Raw genomic sequence first — 20,728 nt, forward strand, 5'->3', positions numbered from 1 at the left:
ATCTTGCCTGACGAGGTGGCCCCTGTCCCAGTGCTGCACAATGTCCCAGCTGCTGCACATGCTCACACATATATGTGCACACACACCCACCCACATACACCCTCCAGTGATCCCAGTACATCCAGGCCCACCAGGCTGGGCACCACTGACCCCTCACCTGTGGGGTTTGGGGCCAGGGGAGACACTGACACTGCTCAGATCATACCCTAGTCACCCTGGGCCACCACCACAGGGGGACCAACCTAAGGCTTCCTACTGCTACTCTGCTGCCAGGTCACCCTGAATCCTCTCTCATTAACGGAATTAAACTAATTAGTCCCTGCCTGCTGCCAGGCAGCCCTTTCACTGGGCTCATCCCTCAGTCCAACCTTCTGAAGGGTACAGGGGCAGCCTGCGGGCTCACAAAATATGGGGCACATTTCCTCAAGTCTGAGAAACATAATACAGGTTACAAATTAATAAAACATAGATTATACATTAAATAAAATACAATAGATAAATGGCAAAATATTAGTTATGAAAAAATACTATCAAACACCTCTGGGCAACCCCAAGTCAAACATCCAGCTGGAGACAGCCAGAGAGCCCAAGGCCAAGTTTTATCACCCTGCAATTGAAAGAGAATTAAAAGAAATAAATAAATGTTTGAGGCTGGTGTGGTCGAAAACACGACCTGAGCATTCAAGCCCATTTGTGAAAACAAGAGCAACCATTTGCATAGCTGTGTCAAAACAGCAACTGACACCACATGCAGCTGGCAGGAAGACACCTTGCTGGGGGTTATTTAACAGTGTATGAAACCCTGCCACAGCCTGGGATAGAGCCCAGTAAACAGCCCTGAAGATAAATGCCCAGGCTTGTAAACAGGTTGTAAACAAGCTGAACTAACTCAAAGATAAACACCTGTCTGCTACTTCAAAATATTTATCATCTCAGGATTATTGCGGTAATAAAATACAACTTCCAGCAGAGCCTCAGTCTGGTCTGGGGACCCAGCAAACCCTTTTTTTCTCTCATATTTAGAGTAAACAGCTGCTGATCCCCCAGACAGGTGTGCTAATGGAGAAAGATTTGATCGCAGGGCTGGTGCTGCCTGTCTGGAGAAATGTGGTCATTGAATTGTAGCCCTTGTTAGGACTCCCAGGGCAGATTTTTTAGCTTAATGTTAAGAAATTTCTAGGCTAGGGGATGTTGATGGTATGGTGACAGCAAGGTTGTGGCAGTGGTGGCTGAGGGGTGTGGTAGGGGTGGCCACCGTGGTCTTGCTAGGCCCTCAGGAGGGAGCACAAGGGTTTGACTCACCCAGTTATAGGGAGGATTTTAAGCCAAATTTGCTTTCTCCCCCCTTCACATCCAGGGTGGGCAGTACCTGCTTTTGCAGGCAGCGTGGGGGGGACTGGAGGGGAATGTAGGGTGCACCCTGAGGCTGGACCTTGCACCCTACAGATATGGTGCTTAGGGACACGACTTAGTGGTGGATCTGGCAGTGCTAGCTGAAGGTTGGAGTCGATGATCTTTGAGGGCTTTTCCAACCATAACAATCTTATGATTCTACCCTGGCAGTGACCCCCTCACCAGCAGCTCCTCACCCCGCACACACACCACCAGAGCCACAGCCCTTTCCCCTTCCTCTGCAGCCACTGCAGGGAAGAAGAACATCGGGTTTAGAAATTTCTGCCATGTTTTGGGCTGGCTGTGGGTGGGCAGGGGGTGCTGATATGCATCATGGCCCCTCAGCTGAAGTGGCGCGCTCCCGGGCAGCTGTTCTGACCGCAGCCCCAAAGCGCGGGAACGGGCTGTGCTAAAATTACAGCCCGCCAAAACCAAGAGCCCGCTTCGGCCAAACACCAGCTGGGAGCCAGGAATAGCCCTGGCCTCTCCACGCTCTGCTGCCTCGGCACAAACTTTCCAGCACGTGGCACCTCGAGGGTCGCTGCCTGGGCCGTGAGGCTGGCAGGGCGGGAGCGGGGAAAAGCCATTTTTCAGCCCCATTTAGCAATGGCTGCATTTGCACATTCCTCTCCCAGGTAGCCAGGGAAGCCCAGCATTCCCAGTAGAGGCACAGCACTCCCCAGATTTGGGGTCCCAGCAGGGCTGCCCAGTGTGTGCTGAGACTCTGGTGTCGAACCACACAGACGGTCTCTGCTGCCAGATCCTACCTGGTGCCTCTGCAGTCCTCTGCTGGGGACACCACAGGATAGGTCCCCCAGGGAATGTGGATGGGATGTCTGTTCCTAGGGCTGTCAGTGCCTGTGGAGAACCACAGCCTGGACCCTCCATGGTCCCCCTTGGCAGGCAGCTGGTCCCACCATCTGGGTGCCCCTCACACCCTGGTCTGGTACTGGAGTGGGCTGGGGGTCTGTAGCCATGTGGGGCTCACTGGGGCAAACTGGGCCCCTTCTTTCACCAGCTGGGGCTGGGATCACCCTGGGCTGGGGTGCATGGTTCATGGGGTTCATGGGGCAGCTGCCCTGTGGGCTGTGAGTGCACGGGGCTGGGACTGGGCCGTGCACTAGGGAATAGTGGGAATGGACAGACATGAGAGCACAGACAGAATGGAGGACACAGGAACCAGGGGGGACAAGGGCCACAGGGGGACATGATGGGACATAGGGGAAACAGAGGGCACAGTGGAGGGGATGGGAGGGCACAGGGAATGTGGGCACAGTGAGAACAGAGGCGTGAGGACAGAAACACAGTGGCATGGGGACATGGGGGACAGTGGCATAAGGCCATGGGGGCCAGTGGCACAGGGGACATGAGGGTCAGGTGCATGGAGACACAAGGAATAGTGATACAAGGACACAAGGAACAGTAGCAAGGGAATGTGAGGCACAAGGGTATGAGGTGACATGAGACATGGGTGACAGAGACAGGGAGGCAGTGACACGAGGACATGAGGACATGAGCAACAGGGGCATGGGGGACAGGAGTATGAGGACACGAGGGGACAATGCCATGAGGATAATGGCACAAGGACACAGGCATCGGGACACAGGACACGGGCAGAGGGACACAAGGACATGGGCACAGGGACACAGGACACGGGCACAGGGACACAGAACACGGGCAGAGGGACACAGAACACGGGCAGAGGGACACAAGGACATGGGCACGGACACAGGACATGGGCAGAGGGACACAGGAAAAGGGCACGGGGACACAGGACACGGGCACAGGGACACAAGGACATGGGCACAGGGACACAGGACACGGGCAGAGGGACACAGGACACAGGACACAGGCACAGGGACACAAGGACATGGGCACAGGGACACAGGACACGGGCAGAGGGACACAGGACACAGGACACGGGCACAGGGACACAGGACACGGGCACAGGGACACAAGACAAGGGCACAGGGACACAGGACACAGGACTCGGGCACAGGGACACAGGACAAGGGCACAGGGACACAGGACTCGGGCACAGGACAAGGGCACAGGGACACAGGACACAGGCACAGGGACACAGGACACAGGACACAGGACTCGGGCACAGGGACACAGGACAAGGGCACAGGGACACAGGACTCGGGCACAGGACTCGGGCACAGGGACACAGGGACACAGGACACGGGCACAGGGACACAGGACTCGGGCACAGGGACACATCGGTGGCAGTGGCGGGGACGCGGCCGGGAGCCGAGCGCCCCCTGGCGGCTGCCGCGGCGCATCAGGTGTCTCTCCGTGCGCGTTCTCGCGGCGCCCCCGCGTGTCTTGCATGTCCGTGTGTCCTGCATGTCCGTGTGTCCTGCATGTCCGTGTGTCCCGCGTGTCCTGCATGTCCCCTGTGTCCTGCATGTCCCCTGTGTCCCGCGTGTCCTGCACGTCCCGTGTATTCCTTGTGTTCCATGTGTCCCATGAGCCCCGTATGTCCTGTGTGTCCTGTGTGTCCCGTGGCACGGCGTACACGGAGCTCCAGCCCTGAGCTCTGAGGGATCACAGAGCCCCAGAACCCCGGAGTGGGGATCAGGGGGTCTAAGATTGGCCCCCTTCACCCACGAAGAGCCTCCTCCATCACAGGCTTCACCTCTGAAGCCTCACAGGGAGATTCTCAGGACCCCTGTGCCCACGGGTGCTGCAGTGGTTCCCTCCAGAAATGATGAAAAACTTCAGCCTGCCCCTCTCTGCTCCCAGATAACGGCCTGTGCTCTTCACCCATAATTCACGAGGAGACGGGAACATGCCTGGAGCTCCAGCACATTAATTATGAACCACCCCACTCACCCAGCTCTGCCCCAGTAGCACCAGCAACTGCAGCTATTCCTGCCAGCACAAAATGAGCTCTGTGGAAAGATCCCTGCTCCCTGCACTAGGGCACTGCAGGTGCTGTGTTCCCAGTGACAACCCCATCCCTCCAGCAGCCAGCCCCAACCCTAGGGATAGTGACAGGGCAGTGTCTGCAGCACAGGGACTGCACGGACCCTGAGCCAGGATTTGGCCCTGAGGATTTATTGCACAGGAAGGAGGGGGAGGATGGGGAATTTCATGCCCACCATGCAGGGGATGGCATCCCTGAGTGCCACCCGGACACAGTTCCCCGACTCCCTCCCCACTGACCCTACAACCCCGTGCCAAGCACCTGCCCCAGCAATACCGAAGGAACACAGAGCCAAAGATGCAGCAACTGGCAAGGACCTTGGCTTTATTCCAGCCCCTACAGTGTCACCCTCCCAGCTGTTCCCACCATCCAGCTACAGAGTGGTTCCACACTTGCAGAGATCCACCTCTGCAGAGACCCAAGTTCACAAAATCTTTACGCAGTCAAGGTCTCGACATGCTTTTTGTTGTTTTTTTTTTTTCACATTTTCCCTGAACCAGATACATCACCTCCTCATTTCCACTGCAGCAGGGTGATGCTCTTGTGGAGATTGGTGACAGGCTGGACCAGACCCTACGGGACTGGTGAGAAAAGGCTGAGCAGGGCCAGGAGGAGCAGAGATGAAAGGAGCTCGTGGTGGCCCCCATGCAGGGACCCACCACTGGCCGTGGCCCCCCGGGAAGCAAAGACCTTCCGGCTGCGGAGGGGTTGTGGTGGGCGGAAGTTGTTGATCATTTTTAGGAGCCTGGATCCGTCAGGTGGGAAGTGGAGGGTGCTGACAAATGCCTGCAGCTGCACAAGGGGAGAGGCAGGGTGGGCAGCTGCTTCACAAGGCACCCCAACCCCCTGCCCACTCTCAGCCCCCTTCATACTGCTCTGCTGCTGATGGCACAGGACCCACGGCATGTCCCTCACCTGTGGACATCCTCCCATCACCCCCCACTGCTCTCCTAAAGCCAGACTTGTAGGTCCTTACAAAGATCAGGTCTTGAGTTTTAAAGGATCTAATTGTGTTTTGGTGCCAGTACCAAACACTTAAACAGTGGCTGGCCCATGACTCCCTCAAGGACAGACACCTATTAAGATTCTTGGGCAGCAGAGGAGAACTTCATCCATCCATCCATTCATCCATGCATGAATGCATCCATCCATCCACCCACCCACCTCCTTGGAGCCTCTACTGAGCTTCAGTAGATTCTCTTTCTGAATACCAAGGCTGGGCAGGAGAGCACTAGGAATGGGATTTCTTCCCACTGGTTGGTGGCCACATCTCCATTACTTAACCCTCATAAAACTAATTAATTGCCGAGTCACCAGGAGTATTATTATAGAGGTGACTCTGTGCTCTTGCTCAAGGGTCAGGAAGTGGAAGGAGAGGGGCCACGCAGGGGGCTCGGCCTTTCAGGTGCTGGAGCGTGGAGCTGTGCATGCCAATACCTGCTCCCGGCCGATCTCCACCGGCTCCTCAAAGACAGTCCAGACGACGACCTCGCTGCAGTCGGGGGTGGTGAGGGAGCCCTGGTAGCGGTAGTACCCGGAGAGCCGGCCGGCACGCGGCAGCAGTGTGCTCAGGCGGAAGGTGGAGGCCAAATCCACCGAGTCCCCTGTGGGGCAAGACATGGGCACTCAGCCTGTCCCGTGCCAGGGATGTGGTGGGGACAGTGGGACCACCTCCATTAGTTTCCCTTCAGCCAGACGGACCCACAGACTGGCAGGCCCCCCCACCCAACCTGTTGGGCTGCAACCCTGCTCTCCCACACCAGGGTCTCTCCTTTCTGCCCTACCCCATCAGGATGTGACTCACCAGCACGGGAGACGTTCCTCAGCCCCACCACGATGGTGTTGTAGTTGGTGTTAGGGGTTTCAGAGACCTGTAGATGGGGAGAATAAGCATCTAAGGCAGGCAGGGCAGAGTTGTGTCATCCAGAGTTGTGTCTTGCTGAGCACCCGCAGGCAGAGCTTCACCCCACATTGTTGCAGAACAGTAGGAAAGGGTTCCCAGCCTGGGCGTGCCCCCGGCACCTTTCCCCACTGAGGTTCCCCAGCACCTCCTGGCTGAGATTCAGCCTTCCTGCCCCTTCTTGCTCCCACAGGGCACCTGCACAATGCTCCCCCAGCTGCACCACCAATACCCTGTTTCTGGGGGGTCCCTGTTGCCAGCAGCCCCTGCAAACCCACCTGGTAGAAGAAGCCGAGGACAGCCAGCCCGTTGGGATGCCCCTTGGCCTCTGCCAGCGTCCGGTATTTGACATTCATGTGGACGACGTGTAGCTGAGGAAAGCACAGAGGAGCCAATCGTGGACAACTGCCCCTGCCCAACACCCAGGCAGCAAGACCCTCTCTTATTGATCCTTTCTGGCCAGCCTGGGGTGACCAGACACTGAGTCAACTACTCCCCGAAAAGCCCTCCTGGTCCCGCTGGCGCATTTGTGGGATGGCTGCTTGGAGGATCAAAGCACCCCAGTGAAGCAATCATCCTTTGAAGGGTGTGCAAAACGGGGCCAGCAGTCCCAGGGTGCTCACCAGCCACAAAACATAAATTCTACTTTCCTCTGGCAGATAATGAATATTTTAGAGGTGCAGAGCCTCTTTCACCCTGAAGGATCCCAATGTGCTTGGCACAGCACGCTCCCACATGCTCCCGCTTGCATTCACTAACTCAGTGTGTGGTCCTGGCAGGGCACTGAGCCCCCTAAACGCTGCTGAGTGCCTTGGATGAGGCAGCTCGGCCCACGCATGGTAAAGAAACACCTCGAGTCTCACATCAACTGCTTTTTCACCACCCAGGTGCCTCTGTAGGAGCACAGCTGAACCCACCAGCGCAGCGTCACAAGAGCCCTGTCACCGGCTGCATGGCAGCCTTGGGATGCCCCAGCACCACCCCTTCCCACCACACCAAGGACTTGGGCCACCCCAAGCGTGATGGGGACTTTTTCTCACCTACCTCCATGGGGAGCTGGCGCCCGTCGAGGGTGTGCTCAGAGCCATTCCCAGCGGGACTGCCCCAGTGGAAGTGGAGCTGGAGTGCACGGTATGTGCCGGGGAGGCCCCCGCCGCTGATGGTGATGTGCTCAGAGGCCGACTCGCTCGCCAGGCTCAGCATCACTGCAAGGGCAGTAGCACAGGGTGAGGAGGGGGCTTTGAATGGGGGACATCTGGTACGTCTGGGCTCTTCCTCCAGCACTAACACAAACGGGGCAGGAGCCACAACACAAGAGCAGGAGCACCCGGGAGTGGCAGCAGAGCCAAGCCCAGGGTGGGATGGTGACGAGGGAGGCAGGACAGGGGAAGGTGCCCAGCTTCAGCACGCACCTGTGTGCCCGTTGTTTGTCAGCCTCCACTTGCCGGGGGGAGCCTGGTCGTAGCCCTCAAAGAGGATGTCCCCGAGGCCACTGTCCCGCTGGAGCCGGCGCCTGTCGATGTTCACAGGGGACTGCTTGTTGCCGCCGCATGTGGCTTTCAGCTCCTTCCAGTGGCTGGGCCCTGCAGAGGAGGAGCAGGGACACCACGGGCAGCCACAGAGCCACTGCCACCGCCAGGGGGGACACAAGGCCACGTGTGGCTGTGTCCCCAGCCAGCCCTGCTGTCCCTGCCAGCCCAGTAGTTCTCGCTTGCATCCCGTGGGAGCTGCTCTCTTGCCCAGCAAAGCTTCCTCCCTGTTGATGAGCAGGGGTTTATTGCAGCCTCATCCATAATTCAGCAGGATTTCCTCGAGGGGCCGGGGATTATATTTAGCAGCGTCCCTCCCTCCACACTGCCGCCAGTGAAGGGCGGGCTTTTCTCCCAAACCCCTTCTGCCCGTCCCTGAGTTTTAGCACACCTTAGCCTACCCATGCTTGTTCTCTCCAGCTGTGACAGGTGACAGCGCACCCTGGCCACATAACTCATCCTGGGGTGAATCCTACACAGGGTCCTGTGTGACCACACGATATCCATCAGCAGCTCCTGGGGTAGGGGGTCACAATGGCAGGAGCTGTGTGAGGACATGGCAGCACTGGCAGCCAGCTGGACCCATGGCAAACCTACAGTGCTGCCTGGGGGGCTGTGAGCTGACATCCCTGCAACTGTCACCATGGCCAGACCACACACTTCATATATGTAGCTTGTCCCCATCGCCCCAGCATCACCTCTTCTTGCAACACTTGTTGCATCCACAGCTGTGGGATGTAGTCAACCACCCTACTGGTCACTGCTCCAGTGTGGCTGCCGTGACACCTCACTCCTTCTTCACCTGGTGCAGCCCAGGCTGCAGATGCTCTGGGTAGAGGTGTCAGCACTGGGCACTGCCGGTACCTGGGCTCAGTCCTGGCCAGGTAACAGGAGCTCCCTCAGCATCATCAGCCCTGTCCACTCAGAGTACCTCCAGTCCCAGGGGAGCTCAGTGCATCCCTCTGCAGACACTGCTGGCTCTGCTCTGGCACACATTATGGCTGGGTAACCTTTGGCTGCAGGCAGGGTTTGGGGAACTGTTCCCCCAGCAGTGCCCCATGGTTCAGCTCTGACGTTTACCTTCCTCTTCAGCAGACAAAACCACAGATACTTGTGGACTGAATCCACCTCCTACCCCCTTGGGCTCAGCCCTGTCCCTTTGTGTTCTCCTCTGATTACTCCAGGCAACTTTTTGCCTGGAAGCCCTGGCAGCCACAGCCTGGCTGTGCCAGCGTCCCACCAACTTTTTGGCATGGAGGGTTGCTGAGTGGCCCCACCAACTACCTGGTGTGTTCATTAAGGAGTCATTCCACTTGGGCACACAGCCGGCTGCAGGCACACAGCCGGCTCCACGCTGCCCAAGCCGCTTCCCACCGGTCCCTCTCCCCTGCCAAAACCTGCCCTCGCCACCCTGACAACATTAAACTGGGAAAGACCAATCCTTGGTCCAGTAGGGATGAGTGGAGCCCAGCGATCCATACTCATGAGCCACGGGGCATGTAAACCCAAGAGCTATAAAACAGTTGGGCCGTAACAGCTGATTAAATGCTTGATGATCTTTAATTAACCTCTTACAAGCTATTTGCATGTTTTGAGACAAAGTGCCCCAAGGCATACTTCTCTCCCCAGCCAGACAGGTAGGCCTGCTGCCTCCCCAAAGGGAGCTGTCCCTTCTCCAGTTGGGCCCCTGAGCCTGCCAAGACCCTTGCTGCCTGTGTTGCGCTGGGGTTTTTAATGGCATATTTTAAATCCAGGATTTAATTTGTTTCAGGTGAAGGGGGGAAAGCTGGTGCTGCCAGAGGAGCACCCAGACCTGGTTGGGGTCAAGGGTGGGGCCAAGTCACTCCGAGGGGCTCAGGTGTTTGTCAAGTCTCTACACCAGCATCCTCCAAAGTGAAGCTTCTCTAACCATTCCCACTTTGGAGGGATATGGGGGGATTTGCCCTTTTCCATGCCATGCTTCCCTCTGCAACCTCACTGATGCTGCCCAGGGTGCCCTTGGCCAGGCACTGTGGGGTCCAAGCCCTGCACAACCCCAACACCCCCCTCCCACATTTGGCACCACTTACCGCACTGGGGGTCCTGTGAGTCGTAACACCACTGCCCTGCAGGCGAAAGGAGAGCTCAGGGCAGGTGATGGAGACAGGCACCCCTTCCCAAACCCACACACGGCTGTGCCCAGCCCCCCAACAGTGAGGACATCCCTCACTGCAGCCTGGGGTCCCGCCGACACTTGTGTTCATCCCAGTTATTTTTGGCTGGTGTTTTCACACCCTCCCTGCCTCCCCCAGCCGCTCCACAGGGAAACCTCCCTCAGAATCACTGCTCCAAGGCAGCCAAGCCTCGCTGCTCGCTGTGCTCCTTCCCCAGCTCCTGTGGAGCCGTCCCCCCCTACCCATCCTAGCAAGGCAGCCCCTCACCCCACAGCAGATGCCTTGCAGCCCTCCCGCAGCCGTGGGTGAGCGGGAGCCGAGGGGGCTGTGGCAGCCCTCCCTGGTGCTCCCCGTGGCTCCCGCGGGGGGGCTGGCAGCAGCAGGCAGTTGCTGGGGGCTGCAGCAGGCAGGCAGTGGGCAGGCCTGTGCCCACGCTGTGGGGGTGACGGTTTGTCCCATCACTCAGGGGCCCCTCAACCAGAGCTGCCGAACTCACACCAGCTGCCCATGCTCGGGGGGCTGTGGGACCACCCATGTGCTGGCAAGTGCTGGCACGGTAGACGCAGGGATACCAAGGGGATGCTGAGAAAGCTGGAGCCCTGTTCCTGCTCTGCTGCCTGCACATCTGCTCAGGACCATCAGCTCTGCAATGGGAGCTGGGGACTGCACCCCTTCCCTCCTCAGCTCCCCATCCTGCTTCTGGCAACCAGGACCAACCTGGGGCTGCCCAGGGCCAGCCTACACAAACAGTCCCGCTGATGGCCGAGGGGCCATGCCAGCGGGCCGGCTGCAGGGGAGCCGAGCCATGCTCCTGTGCCAGCCACTGCCGCTTGAACCAGCAGGACAAAGGCAGCCCTGCCTGCCTCCACCTGTGCTGCTCATGGCCCCAGCCGGTAGCACTGCATCCAAATTCTCACTACAGTGATACAAGAGACACCAGCCCCAGAGGAGAACTGGGAGCAGGACAGGGCAGGAATCTCAGGGTCCAGGGGGAAGCCGAACTCCTGGAAAATCCTCATACCTGCACGCACCAGCCCTCGAGCATCCTCTGGCAGGAGCCAAGGTAGTGCTGGCCACCCCCAGCCTGGCCCGGATGCAGGTGAGCACCCAGAGCCTCGGCCCGGGATGTCAGTGCCCATTCACTCGCAGCTTTCGTCCTCATTGGTGTTTCCCCAAAGTGCAGGTCTATGGGGTGGGTGGGCTGAGCCCAAGACCCCAGTGGCCCAAGAGGACCCTGGCCCGGCCAGCACAGAACCCAGGGCGGGCTGAGACCTCCCGAGCCCAGCGGTGCACAGGGACATCCAGCAGCGGGGAGGAGGGTGGTGGGAGCGCTGGAGAGGGATCCTGGGCCAGACCAGGTCCCCCAGTCCCTGTATCCAACCGCCCCAGCCCGCATCATCCCACAGCGTGTGGGAAGGGAATGGAATAAGCGGTGCCCCTGCGGGCCCCCCAGCCCCACGCCTCCCGCCGCGGGACCCCCGGCCCCGCTGCCCCGGGGCGCAGCTCACCTCCCGCGGCCGCTCGCACGACGAGGGGCAGAGTCAGGAAAGTTATGCCGAGCCCGGTGGGGCCCATGGCGGCGGGGGGCAGCGGGGGGATCCCCGCACTGCCCTGTCCCGTCCCTCCGCAGTGCGCCCGGCGGGGCCGGTGCTGGGCTGTGCGGGCGGCAGCGCTGGCAGCGCCCGCAGCCCGGGAGATGCTCGGCTCCAGCCTGGGCTCTGCTCTTACATATTCATCACCCGGGCTGAGTTTTTAACTCCTCGGCTGCTAGGAGGGAGCGGGGATAGCCCGGCCCCCGGCCAGCCCCTCGCGCCCGCCGGGTCCCTGCCCGCGGTGACAGGGACAGGGACAGGCGGGGAGCAGGGGCTGGCGGATCCCACTGATGCAGGGCTGGCCGCCTCTCTCCCTGCTGAGGGGGTGCCCCGCTGTACCATCCCGCTCTGTATCCCCAAAGCTGGAGTTCAGCAGCATCCCCGCTGCGCCCCATCCCACCCCCGCAGTATGTAGGACTAGAGATGAGTTTCAGGGGACTGCCAGTAGGCAGAAGGGGCTGGGGGCACCAGCTCTGCCCCACCCCCTGCCCAATTCTTGCAGACACATGCTGTGGGACATACCCTCGCCCCCAGCTTTGGCAACTCCCCAGCAAGCAGCGGGTCCTGCATTTCCCACGCCTGAGCTTGGTGGCTCCCACCTGATGAGGGGCAGGTGGTGCCATGGGGACCCACAGATCAAACCCAGCTCAGCCCTGCAGACAGAGGCTCCTGCCTGGGCAAAGCCCGGTGAGCAAAGCCCAGCGAGCACCTCCTCGGTGCCCAGGCGGCCTCCACAGCCACACTACAGGGGACCCTCAGCCCCTGGGCTCACCAAGGAGCCGCACTCTGGTGGGGAAGGATTCAGCCCTTTCCTCTCAGTGGGCACAGCTGCAGTGACTCAGGCTCTCACAGCCAAGGCTGGCCAGGGCAGGGGGGCAGCACTGGGGCACAATCCTTATGTACCCAGTGCAGGCCTCCTGTGCTGGTGGAGGCAGCTGTTCAGCTCCTCATCACGGAGTGAGCACATGCCGTTCCCATTGCACCTGTCCATGCAGGTCCCACGGGAGCCAGGATCTCACCTAGGGCGCTGTGCTCTCTCAGCAGGCAGGTAGGAAGGGGGTGAGAACACAGGAGCATGGTGTTGTCACATTCTCCTAAAATATCTGTGCCATCCTCAGGCAGCAGTGGAAAGGAGGCCACGGGACCCAGGCTGCAGCGCCCCTCACCGGCACTTGGCCCTGGCCGGGAGCTCTGTCGAGCCAGTGCCAGGATGAACAAACCCAGCAGCAGCGCGAGGGCAGCAGGAACAGCCTCCTGCTGCCGGCTTGGCCGGGGATGGGCTCCGGCTCAGCAGAACTGCCTGGCTGCCATGTGCTACAAGGGGCTCATCCTCAGTAAGGGTTCTTAGGGGCGCTCCTGTGACCCCAGGCACTTCCAGCCCCAGGCAGGTGCCTGGGCAGCACCAAGCTGCATCTGGTCCCCAGTGTGGGGTGCAGAGGAGGGCAGCAGCACAGCTCTCCCCCGAGCTCTGGATCTGTGCCACAGCTGACACTTGGCCCCCGCTCCGGGGATGAGGTATTCTGCACCAGGTCTGCAGCCTGCTGCCCATTACTGCCAGGAAAGAGAGGAGCTGCTCTGGCACCTGTGAGACCGAAACCTCCATTGGAGACCTAAGCCTGCCAAGTGGCACCTCTTCCTCCCACCCACAATAGGACAGGCTGTATTGCCAGGCAGTGAAGGAGAAGCCCAAGACCCTTAGGGTCGGGAGCTGATGAGACTCCCCCACACCCCATAGCTATTGCTCCCCAGGACACTCTTTTAGGATTTCAGGCCTCTCTGGCGGTGATTTCTAGCAAAAAGGGTAGGAGCAGAGTGGGGCTCAGCACAGCCCCGACGAGAGGCAGGAGTGGAGCGAGGGAGCAAAGGAGTCTGCAAGGCATGTGCAAAGGCGGTGGCAGCACGGAGGTGCTGAGCCACACCCCGCTCCCGCCCATCCCCTCTGCCCTGCTCCTCAGAGTGCACCGCTGGCTGCCGGCACCCGTGCTAGGCAGGAGCAACCTCCAGTTTCTATAGGAACCAGATCAAACCTGGAAATTGCCGACCTTGCTGATGTGTTGGTGGTCGTGCTGAGCTCGCGGCTGATCCTGCAGCTCTGTGTTGTCCTCACAGGGAGACACCACGTCCATCAGACTGCCACCACGGAGCCAGGCGAGATCCCTGCAGACACGCGTAGTCACAGCACCAAGGGCAAGAGCCACGGCAGGGGAAAAAATACCACTAAGATACAAAAATAGTTCCTTAAGCTGCAGCCATCGATCAGTCATGGGCACGGTGCCACTGTGCTGGGAACCCCCACCACGTGCACCGTCAGCAGCCCTGCGCCAGCACACAGCGGAGGTGCCAAGAACAGCTCCGGGAGGTAAATCCTACACATCCGCCTGGGAGCCTGGCCGGGGACCCGGGCTGACAGGGACAGTGGCAAGACAAAGACTTGAGCTGCCAGAGCGGGGTTCACATCGCCCACCAATGGACGCACAAAAGGTTGTGGGTATTCAGAGAGGCAAGCAGGTAAAGTTCATGGGAAATAAATACTCCAGCCACTTTGATTTTCCGTAAGGATCTTTGATCCCCATAACAAGCTGCTGCTAGCCCAGGCAGCAAGCCGGGAGCAGGGCAGGGAGCGCAGCAGCAGCAGGCACAAAGGAGGCACTGTGGCCGGCAGATGCGCGCTGGCCACACGCCGCTGCACAGCCCCTTCATTCATCCCACGCTCCCACCGCCGCCGGGGTCAGCGACATCTCCCACCCCACGGCCTGGCACCCCCGGGGGCACTGCCAGCACACGGCCCCTCGCGTGTCTGACACGCTCCCCAGGCCCTGGCGCTCTCCCAGGGGCTGAGGGCCCCGGACACGCCGTGCTGAGCACAGCTGCTCATCACCCTCCCAGGAAAACGCATTTTAAGCTGCCAGGAGTTTACAGCAGGAGGCTGCCCAGCAGTGCCCTACCACAGCAGCCGAGGGTCAACACTGACAGGGCAGCCCCCCCCGCCACGTGTGTCCCCAGGGAGTGGTGGGGAGCCCCGAGAGCCGTGGCCATGCTCCAGGCTGCTCCCTGTGGGAGCTGTCCTATCCTCAGGCAACGAGGGGCAAGAGGGAAGGGCAAGTTGTATCTGCACAGGATCTTCCAGCAAAGGCAGAGCCCCACGGGGTCCCTGCCAGACTGAGCCCCTTCCAAGCGCTCGTGACATCAGGCAGCTGCTGTGGAGAGATGTTTGTTGCCCCCAGACCAGCAGCGAAGGAAGGGATGCATCCCATCGCCTTCAGCTAACCCAGCATCCCGTGGGGATGGAGCTCTGGAGCTGTTCAGGTCCAGCAGCGACGGCTGCGGTGGCAGCTGCCCTCTGCAGGCACAGGAAAGGGGGAGCGGAGCCCTGCCCGGCCCCCGCAGCGACGATGACACTGCCCTGGATGGCTTTCAGCACTGAACGCATCCTGCGGCCCCGAGAGGAGCAGGAGACGGCCCCGCAGGCTGCGGGGACTTGTTCCACAGCGGTCACAGCAATCACTGCGTGCCCAGCAGCTCGTGGAAAACAGGGAGCTGGGGGTCCGGACCACCCCCTCCATCCAGCACAACCACCTGCCCCGGGACTCAGAACCTTCCCCCGGGTTTCAGGAGGGCAGCAGGAATATACTGCACTTCACCTTTTTGGGTACAACCCCAAGACTTTCCCAAAATTACACTAATACAGGTAAATCCCATTGGAATTCCTGTAACAGGGACTTTGGCAGACTCCCTGCTCCAATGTTAAATGCATCTATCGATCTTCTGCAAGATCACAGCTCAGAACGTGATTTAACAAAACCTTCCTTCGCAACTCTGGGGAACCACATCGATGCAGAAATCAGGAGACATGGGAACAGGGCATTTCTCTTACAGAACACAATTTATTTGGCATTTGGATGAAATGTTTCTCACAGCATCTTGAAGAAAAAAAAAAAAAAGAAAAAAAATAGATTAGTGCCAACCCCAAAGAAGTTAAAACAAAAAAAAAGTGTCACAGGGACTCAATTATTATAGTATCAAATTTAAATTCTACATGGTATTTCACAGAATATCAAAATCTTTTATACACTGCCACAGTTAAGTCCAGTCACAAACCAACTACACAGGAGAAGCCTGCAAGTGCAGCGCTGGCTAAAACGATTTTCCAGAGGAAGGTAAAAAGCAGTGTCTCGTCCTCTCGCAGCCTCCCAGGCACCCTCAGCCCAACACGCAGGGTGTGGCACAGCGAGGCCCCTCTGCTGGCATCGACTCCGACCCACTCAGCACTCAAGGTGCACATACCGGAAAATTAAAGCTATGTGGTACCGCAGCAGGCAGGTAACGCTGACTGTTGTCAGGGGAAGCGCCTATTCCAAAGAAACACTTATTTCATTTGGGACTGGGGAACACTGGAAGCAAATGCATCTACCTTGATTCACCTCTTACACTCAACTGCTGTAATTTCAGGGTTCAGCTCCCAACTTAAAAGGGAAATTTAAAAGAAATTTCTGTGCACGTTCCTTAGCTAGGGAGAAAAAAAGGCATTTCAGCAACTGAAGAGATGCAGGTTAGGGATTGTACGAGGCAACATTAAAACATCAGTGCTTTGCCATTGAGAAGTCACATCCGAAAGATAAAAACATCTTCAAAAATAGCTTCAAATTTGTTTAACATGAGATGGGAAAAGAATGGTAATAATTACTGGCCACAAAACCCCACTTTCTTCCCAAGTGAAACTTGGGAGACACATGAACAGGCCATCACTCCACAACACCTGTGGAGGCAGGCAAAGCATTGCCCCACTACAAGATTCAGACTTCAGGAAAAAATATCCACCTACTTCATTCTTCTTCTAGATCAGCATCCTGCTGTGCATGGATAAAGGAACAGTCTGAGGCTCAAACTAAACAGGACTGAACATCACACAGATAAATTTTTTTGCACACTGGAATGACAGTGTTGATCTAGCACAGAACAGGACCCTCCACCCCTCTAACATTTAAACCCTACAACTCACCTAGTACAGAATCAGGGGCTGCTGTGTCAGTGTATGGGGCATCGATGACAAACCAGAGTGTCTGGGGTTGCTCTTAAGGAACAGTAGAGACCTCATATGGCACCGCAGTACATCAAAAGGAGGGGGGAATCTGAGGAGCAGCTTTGTCCGAGGCCACAATGGGAGGTGTGAGCCCTGCACGGAGCCGAGTGCTGGGACTCCACAACCACTGCGGTCAAGGACATCCCGAGATAAACACAATCCTGGCCCACACACTCTGCTGGGAACCATGTGGCAATGCCATCTCCCTGCTGCGTCTGGAGGGATGTTTAGGATGCATCAGCAGTTTAGAAAAACATCCAGAGATATGAACAGGGGCGGGAGGGAAAAAAAAAAAAATCAATGCACAAAGTAACTCCAAAGATCTCATCAATCTAATGGCAATCAAAACAGAAAGGTTTTCCTCGGGCAAGCATCAATCCTCTGTAACTGGTGCTCAGGACAAACTGCCTCCCAGTCACCTTGCCAAGGGCAAGGAAGGTTTGCTGAGGAGTCCACTGCTGTTACGGAAACTTAACTCTTCCCCAGTTGGTCCAGAAGTCTGAGTAGTTGGGACGTTTTCTGCTACAAAGGCTCTTACTCCAAGAGAAAGTACTCAATGTGAAAAAGCTACATAAAAAAGGAAAAAAATGACAATTTTATTGCCAAATTAGAAGCTCACCGAGAGGTAAACGAGTTGTTATTTAGTGAGCTGCTCCATTCAAGGCAGAATTTCCTTTGTTTACAGTTAAGATGAAGAAGGATGGGGGAAAATAGAGAAAATAGCAGTCTACTGCCAATATACAAGTGGGAAAGGCTCAGAAGCAATGGGGAAAATATCACAATGAGGCTTCTACAAAGAAGCCTCCATTTGGAATAGCTACAACCAGGAGACACCATGAAGTTGCCAGTTGTAACAGAGCTTATTTGCAAATAAAATTCACCACAGAACCAAAAGTAAAATAAAAAAAAAATGTTGAACAGATTCCTGCAGTGTTAGAAGTGTGAGGTAAGGTTATCTGTTCACCTCAGCCACGAAACACAGCTTCAGAGACCAAGCCCAAAGGCCTTTTGTTATTGCGCTAGGATACTACAAAGAACAAATATTCCACCTGGCTTCAAAAGAAATCGGAAACTTTCTATTTTGCACTGCTAACAAAATACTTTTCGGGAACAGATTGTAGTAGCATAGACTTTGCATCCTACTTAAGTGTACACTATCCCAACCTGCCCTACAACAGAGTGTAGCCAGCTTGAGAGAAGTATTAACCCTAGAGCCTAGTTTCTATCTCAGTGCTCAGCTTCACCCAGCGGGACGCAGCACAAAGGTTACTGTCTACAGTATGTATAGAGAGAGATATATATATATATATCACCACCCAGAAACACACACACCCACACACGCATTCGTACCTATAAAACTAAAGGAAAATCAGTACATACAATGTATAAAACGTATGAATGTGCTCAAAAACGCACAAAACCCGCTTTATTTTCATACTTCAGAAATGCTCGATAATTTGTACGCATGGTTCTGACTACTGCTACCCATCCACTTCATTAGACCAGGGCTTGGAACTCAGAGGAGGAGGGGACGGCAGGAGATCCCACGGGGTGGAGAAGTGCTCCTCTCGTTTCGTACCAGTGCTGCTGGAGCCAGTCAAACCGGAGCGCGGGACGCGGGCGTGGAGCGGCTTCCTGGCAGTGCTTCCTCCCACCCGTGTGCCAGCAGCGCACCCAGGGCTGTGATTCACGCTCTCCGACGGAGCCGGGGTTGTTAGCGAGTGTCTGAGTGTCAAAGACACCAGACACCATCTCAGTAATGAAACCCACAGTTTTCTGTGCAAAAGGAGTTGAATTGTCAAGACCAATCCCCAAGTACAGTATAAGCCTATAGGCAAGACAGGGAATAGAAAGTAGCAGCATATTCCATGGGGAAAGAGTCAGCTGCACTGGGAAACCGCAACAGTGGGTTAGGATTTGTCATACAAGTATGACTTCTCATCATTACTAGAAAAATAGATCACATACACACCCCCATGCAGTGTTTTGTTCCTGTCCCTCTAGGCTTGTACCCTTCATAAGGTAACAGGAGACCATTTACAGGGGGAATTCTTTACAAATTCCTTAAAATTCATCTCAACTGCTGACTGTTACAGTAAGTCAAGGAGAAGCAGAGGCAAGGGGAGGATGGGAGAAAAGGGTAAATTATTTGTACACTGAAATCCAAACTTAAATTTAAAATCACCTGTAAAGATTATTTTGCACTCGTTATCAAAACCAACAGTGCTTGACTTTGGGTTTCGTGAGGGAGTGAATGAATCTTTGCTATCCGTAAATTAACTTAGTTTAGAGAGTTCAATACAAGGGGGAAATTTAAGATGACATATCAGACTGAAGCAAACTGCTTTATTGATTTAAGTACACTAACCTCATTATAAACCCTCGTGGGACCTGGATAAATGGTTTGGGGGGCACGGGGGAAATCTCTAGAACAGGGTTGGCAATTTATGGGTCTCAGATAAGGAATAAATGTCCAATTAGAATTAAACATCATGTATAGTACATGTTGATCACCATTTTTCAGTGGTAGTTGTAGAACTGCAAAGAAGTGAAATGGAGAGGAGGGAACACACATGCTAAAAATATAGCATGCACTAAGAAAAGCAAGAACAATGATCTTTTATCCAGGCCAGCCTTGTGCACTTGTTCACTGTAAAGGAATTAACCTAGAAAGAAGAATACCTCAATCTTCCTTATGGGATTATAACAAACAGGGGCTTCATACAGTGAACTCAGGCTGCATCAAAGTTAATTGCTCCCCATCCCTTCCCTAAAGTACTACCCAGCACATGTGAGGGACATCTAACACACCAAAGGGATATCACACAGACCCAGTTTGCTTCATGGGCCAGAAGTTTACCCAACAATGAGATTTTGCAGGTACCAGCAACAAATAATTGTAATTGCAAATCCCAATTTTCTTAGTACCCACTCATCACATATTGCGTAGACCGTTCACCCTCCCGTCCCTACGGTGTTCTGAAACAGCAATGCAGGTGAAAACCCATGTGTGTTTTACACACTGCAACTCTTGGTGCCCTGTGTTTTAGTTGCTCAGGGCGCCCACTCTGCAAAACAGGACCCCAGCCCCTTCCCCTGCAGTTCTGTCCTCTCTTGAGCAGTCGCTTGAACAGTGACTGCCCCCACCCTCCTTTTCCATTGTCTGTTCCCTGGATCCTGTGGTATCCAGCCAAATCCAAGCAGTTTTCTTCTGATGTAGATTTTGATTCCTCTCAGGTTAAGAAAAAAGAAAAAAAAAAATCAACAAAAAAAAACCAAAAACCAAACTACCCATACTTTTCACCTCCTTAGAAGTCAAAGGAATTTTCTGCTCTCTTTTCCATAGCCAATGGAAAAAAAAAAAGAGCAGTTATACAATCCATATTTACAGGACCAATTGATTAGTGAATGAATAACGACAGCCAAAAAAACCGAGAGGCACGATCCTAAACTAGAACATAAAAGTAGTGTCTGAAAAACAAAGTGGAGATTCCTTCTGAAGTTCAAACCACGGATTAGTGTTTGTCTGTGCAAACAGTTGCTAAAACTCTCTCTGACCAGTGACGGGCGTTTCGCTCCTCTATACAATGGTGTTGAGGGAACAGTGGCTGTGACGGCTGCCCGTAAGAGTTTCTGCCGCTGTGTTCTCATTTAGTGGGGTGTCAGGAGGGACAAGAAAGGTGCTGCTGTCAGCAGAGTCTTCCAGCTCCACTGGAGAAGGACCAACTGAGGGAGGAAGCGACCCCTCTGTAAGCTGTGGGGATACATCACAGTTTCCTAGTGATGGAGGACTGCTTTGCACAGTCTGAGAGAGAACTCCATCTGCAAAGGACAGAAAACAAGCAGAATCAGAACGTGAAGTACAACATTTCACACTCCCAAATAGATTTACGATCTGTATTTCTGGAAGCTCTGAGTTTTTCCTGGTTTTGCGCTAATGCACAACAAGATGAGACTGCAAAAGAGGAAGACTGTGTAGCAAAAATAAAACTTCAACATATAAATAAGATGCTTGCACTAATCAGGCTCACTTATCTTGTGAAATATGCCGCTATAAAATCCCAAATTGGAATGATTTCTACAGTATGTGAATATCACAGCTGCAAAACTGAAGAGCACTGGGTGAATCATTAGAAAGTGGTATTTTTGG

General features: G+C 55.5%; 2 protein-coding genes across 3 annotated transcripts in view; both read right to left on the bottom strand.

Moving 5' to 3' along the window:
- Positions 1–4,622: 4,622 nt before the first annotated feature.
- On the bottom strand, positions 4,623–11,655 carry LOC126641734 (carbonic anhydrase 15-like). Its single transcript, XM_050318747.1, has 8 exons — positions 11,415–11,655; positions 9,823–9,858; positions 7,637–7,807; positions 7,269–7,429; positions 6,503–6,595; positions 6,129–6,195; positions 5,762–5,928; positions 4,623–5,116 (listed from the first exon to the last, which is right to left on the bottom strand). Exons 1-8 carry the CDS (start codon positions 11,479–11,481, stop codon positions 4,898–4,900), a joined length of 981 nt encoding a protein of 326 aa, XP_050174704.1. The 5' UTR covers positions 11,482–11,655; the 3' UTR covers positions 4,623–4,897.
- Positions 11,656–15,362: 3,707 nt separating this feature from the next.
- The window catches only part of DGCR2 (DiGeorge syndrome critical region gene 2), a 47,126-nt gene continuing 41,760 nt past the window's right edge, over positions 15,363–20,728 (bottom strand). For both annotated transcript variants that reach the window (XM_050318145.1, XM_050318146.1), the window contains exon 10: positions 15,363–20,400. In XM_050318145.1, the coding sequence (XP_050174102.1) occupies positions 20,159–20,400 (242 nt within the window). In that variant the 3' untranslated portion in view covers positions 15,363–20,158. The remainder of the gene's footprint in view (positions 20,401–20,728) is intronic.

Source organism: Myiozetetes cayanensis, unplaced genomic scaffold (assembly GCF_022539395.1).
Source record: "Myiozetetes cayanensis isolate MyiCay16 unplaced genomic scaffold, myiCay2020 scf21, whole genome shotgun sequence".
In the NCBI taxonomy this organism is placed as follows: domain Eukaryota; kingdom Metazoa; phylum Chordata; class Aves; order Passeriformes; family Tyrannidae; genus Myiozetetes; species Myiozetetes cayanensis.

Bases quoted from the DNA above. Each gene is read 5' to 3' on its own strand.
- LOC126641734 (XM_050318747.1), bottom strand. From the start codon at position 11,481: ATGGGCCCCACCGGGCTCGGCATAACTTTCCTGACTCTGCCCCTCGTC. The intron at 9,859-11,414 runs GTGAGCTGCGCC...TTTCGCCTGCAG, and splicing joins CGTGCGAGCGGCCGCGGGAG to GGCAGTGGTGTTACGACTCA. The intron at 6,196-6,502 runs GTGGGTTTGCAG...CCCCATCTACAG, and splicing joins TCCTCGGCTTCTTCTACCAG to GTCTCTGAAACCCCTAACAC.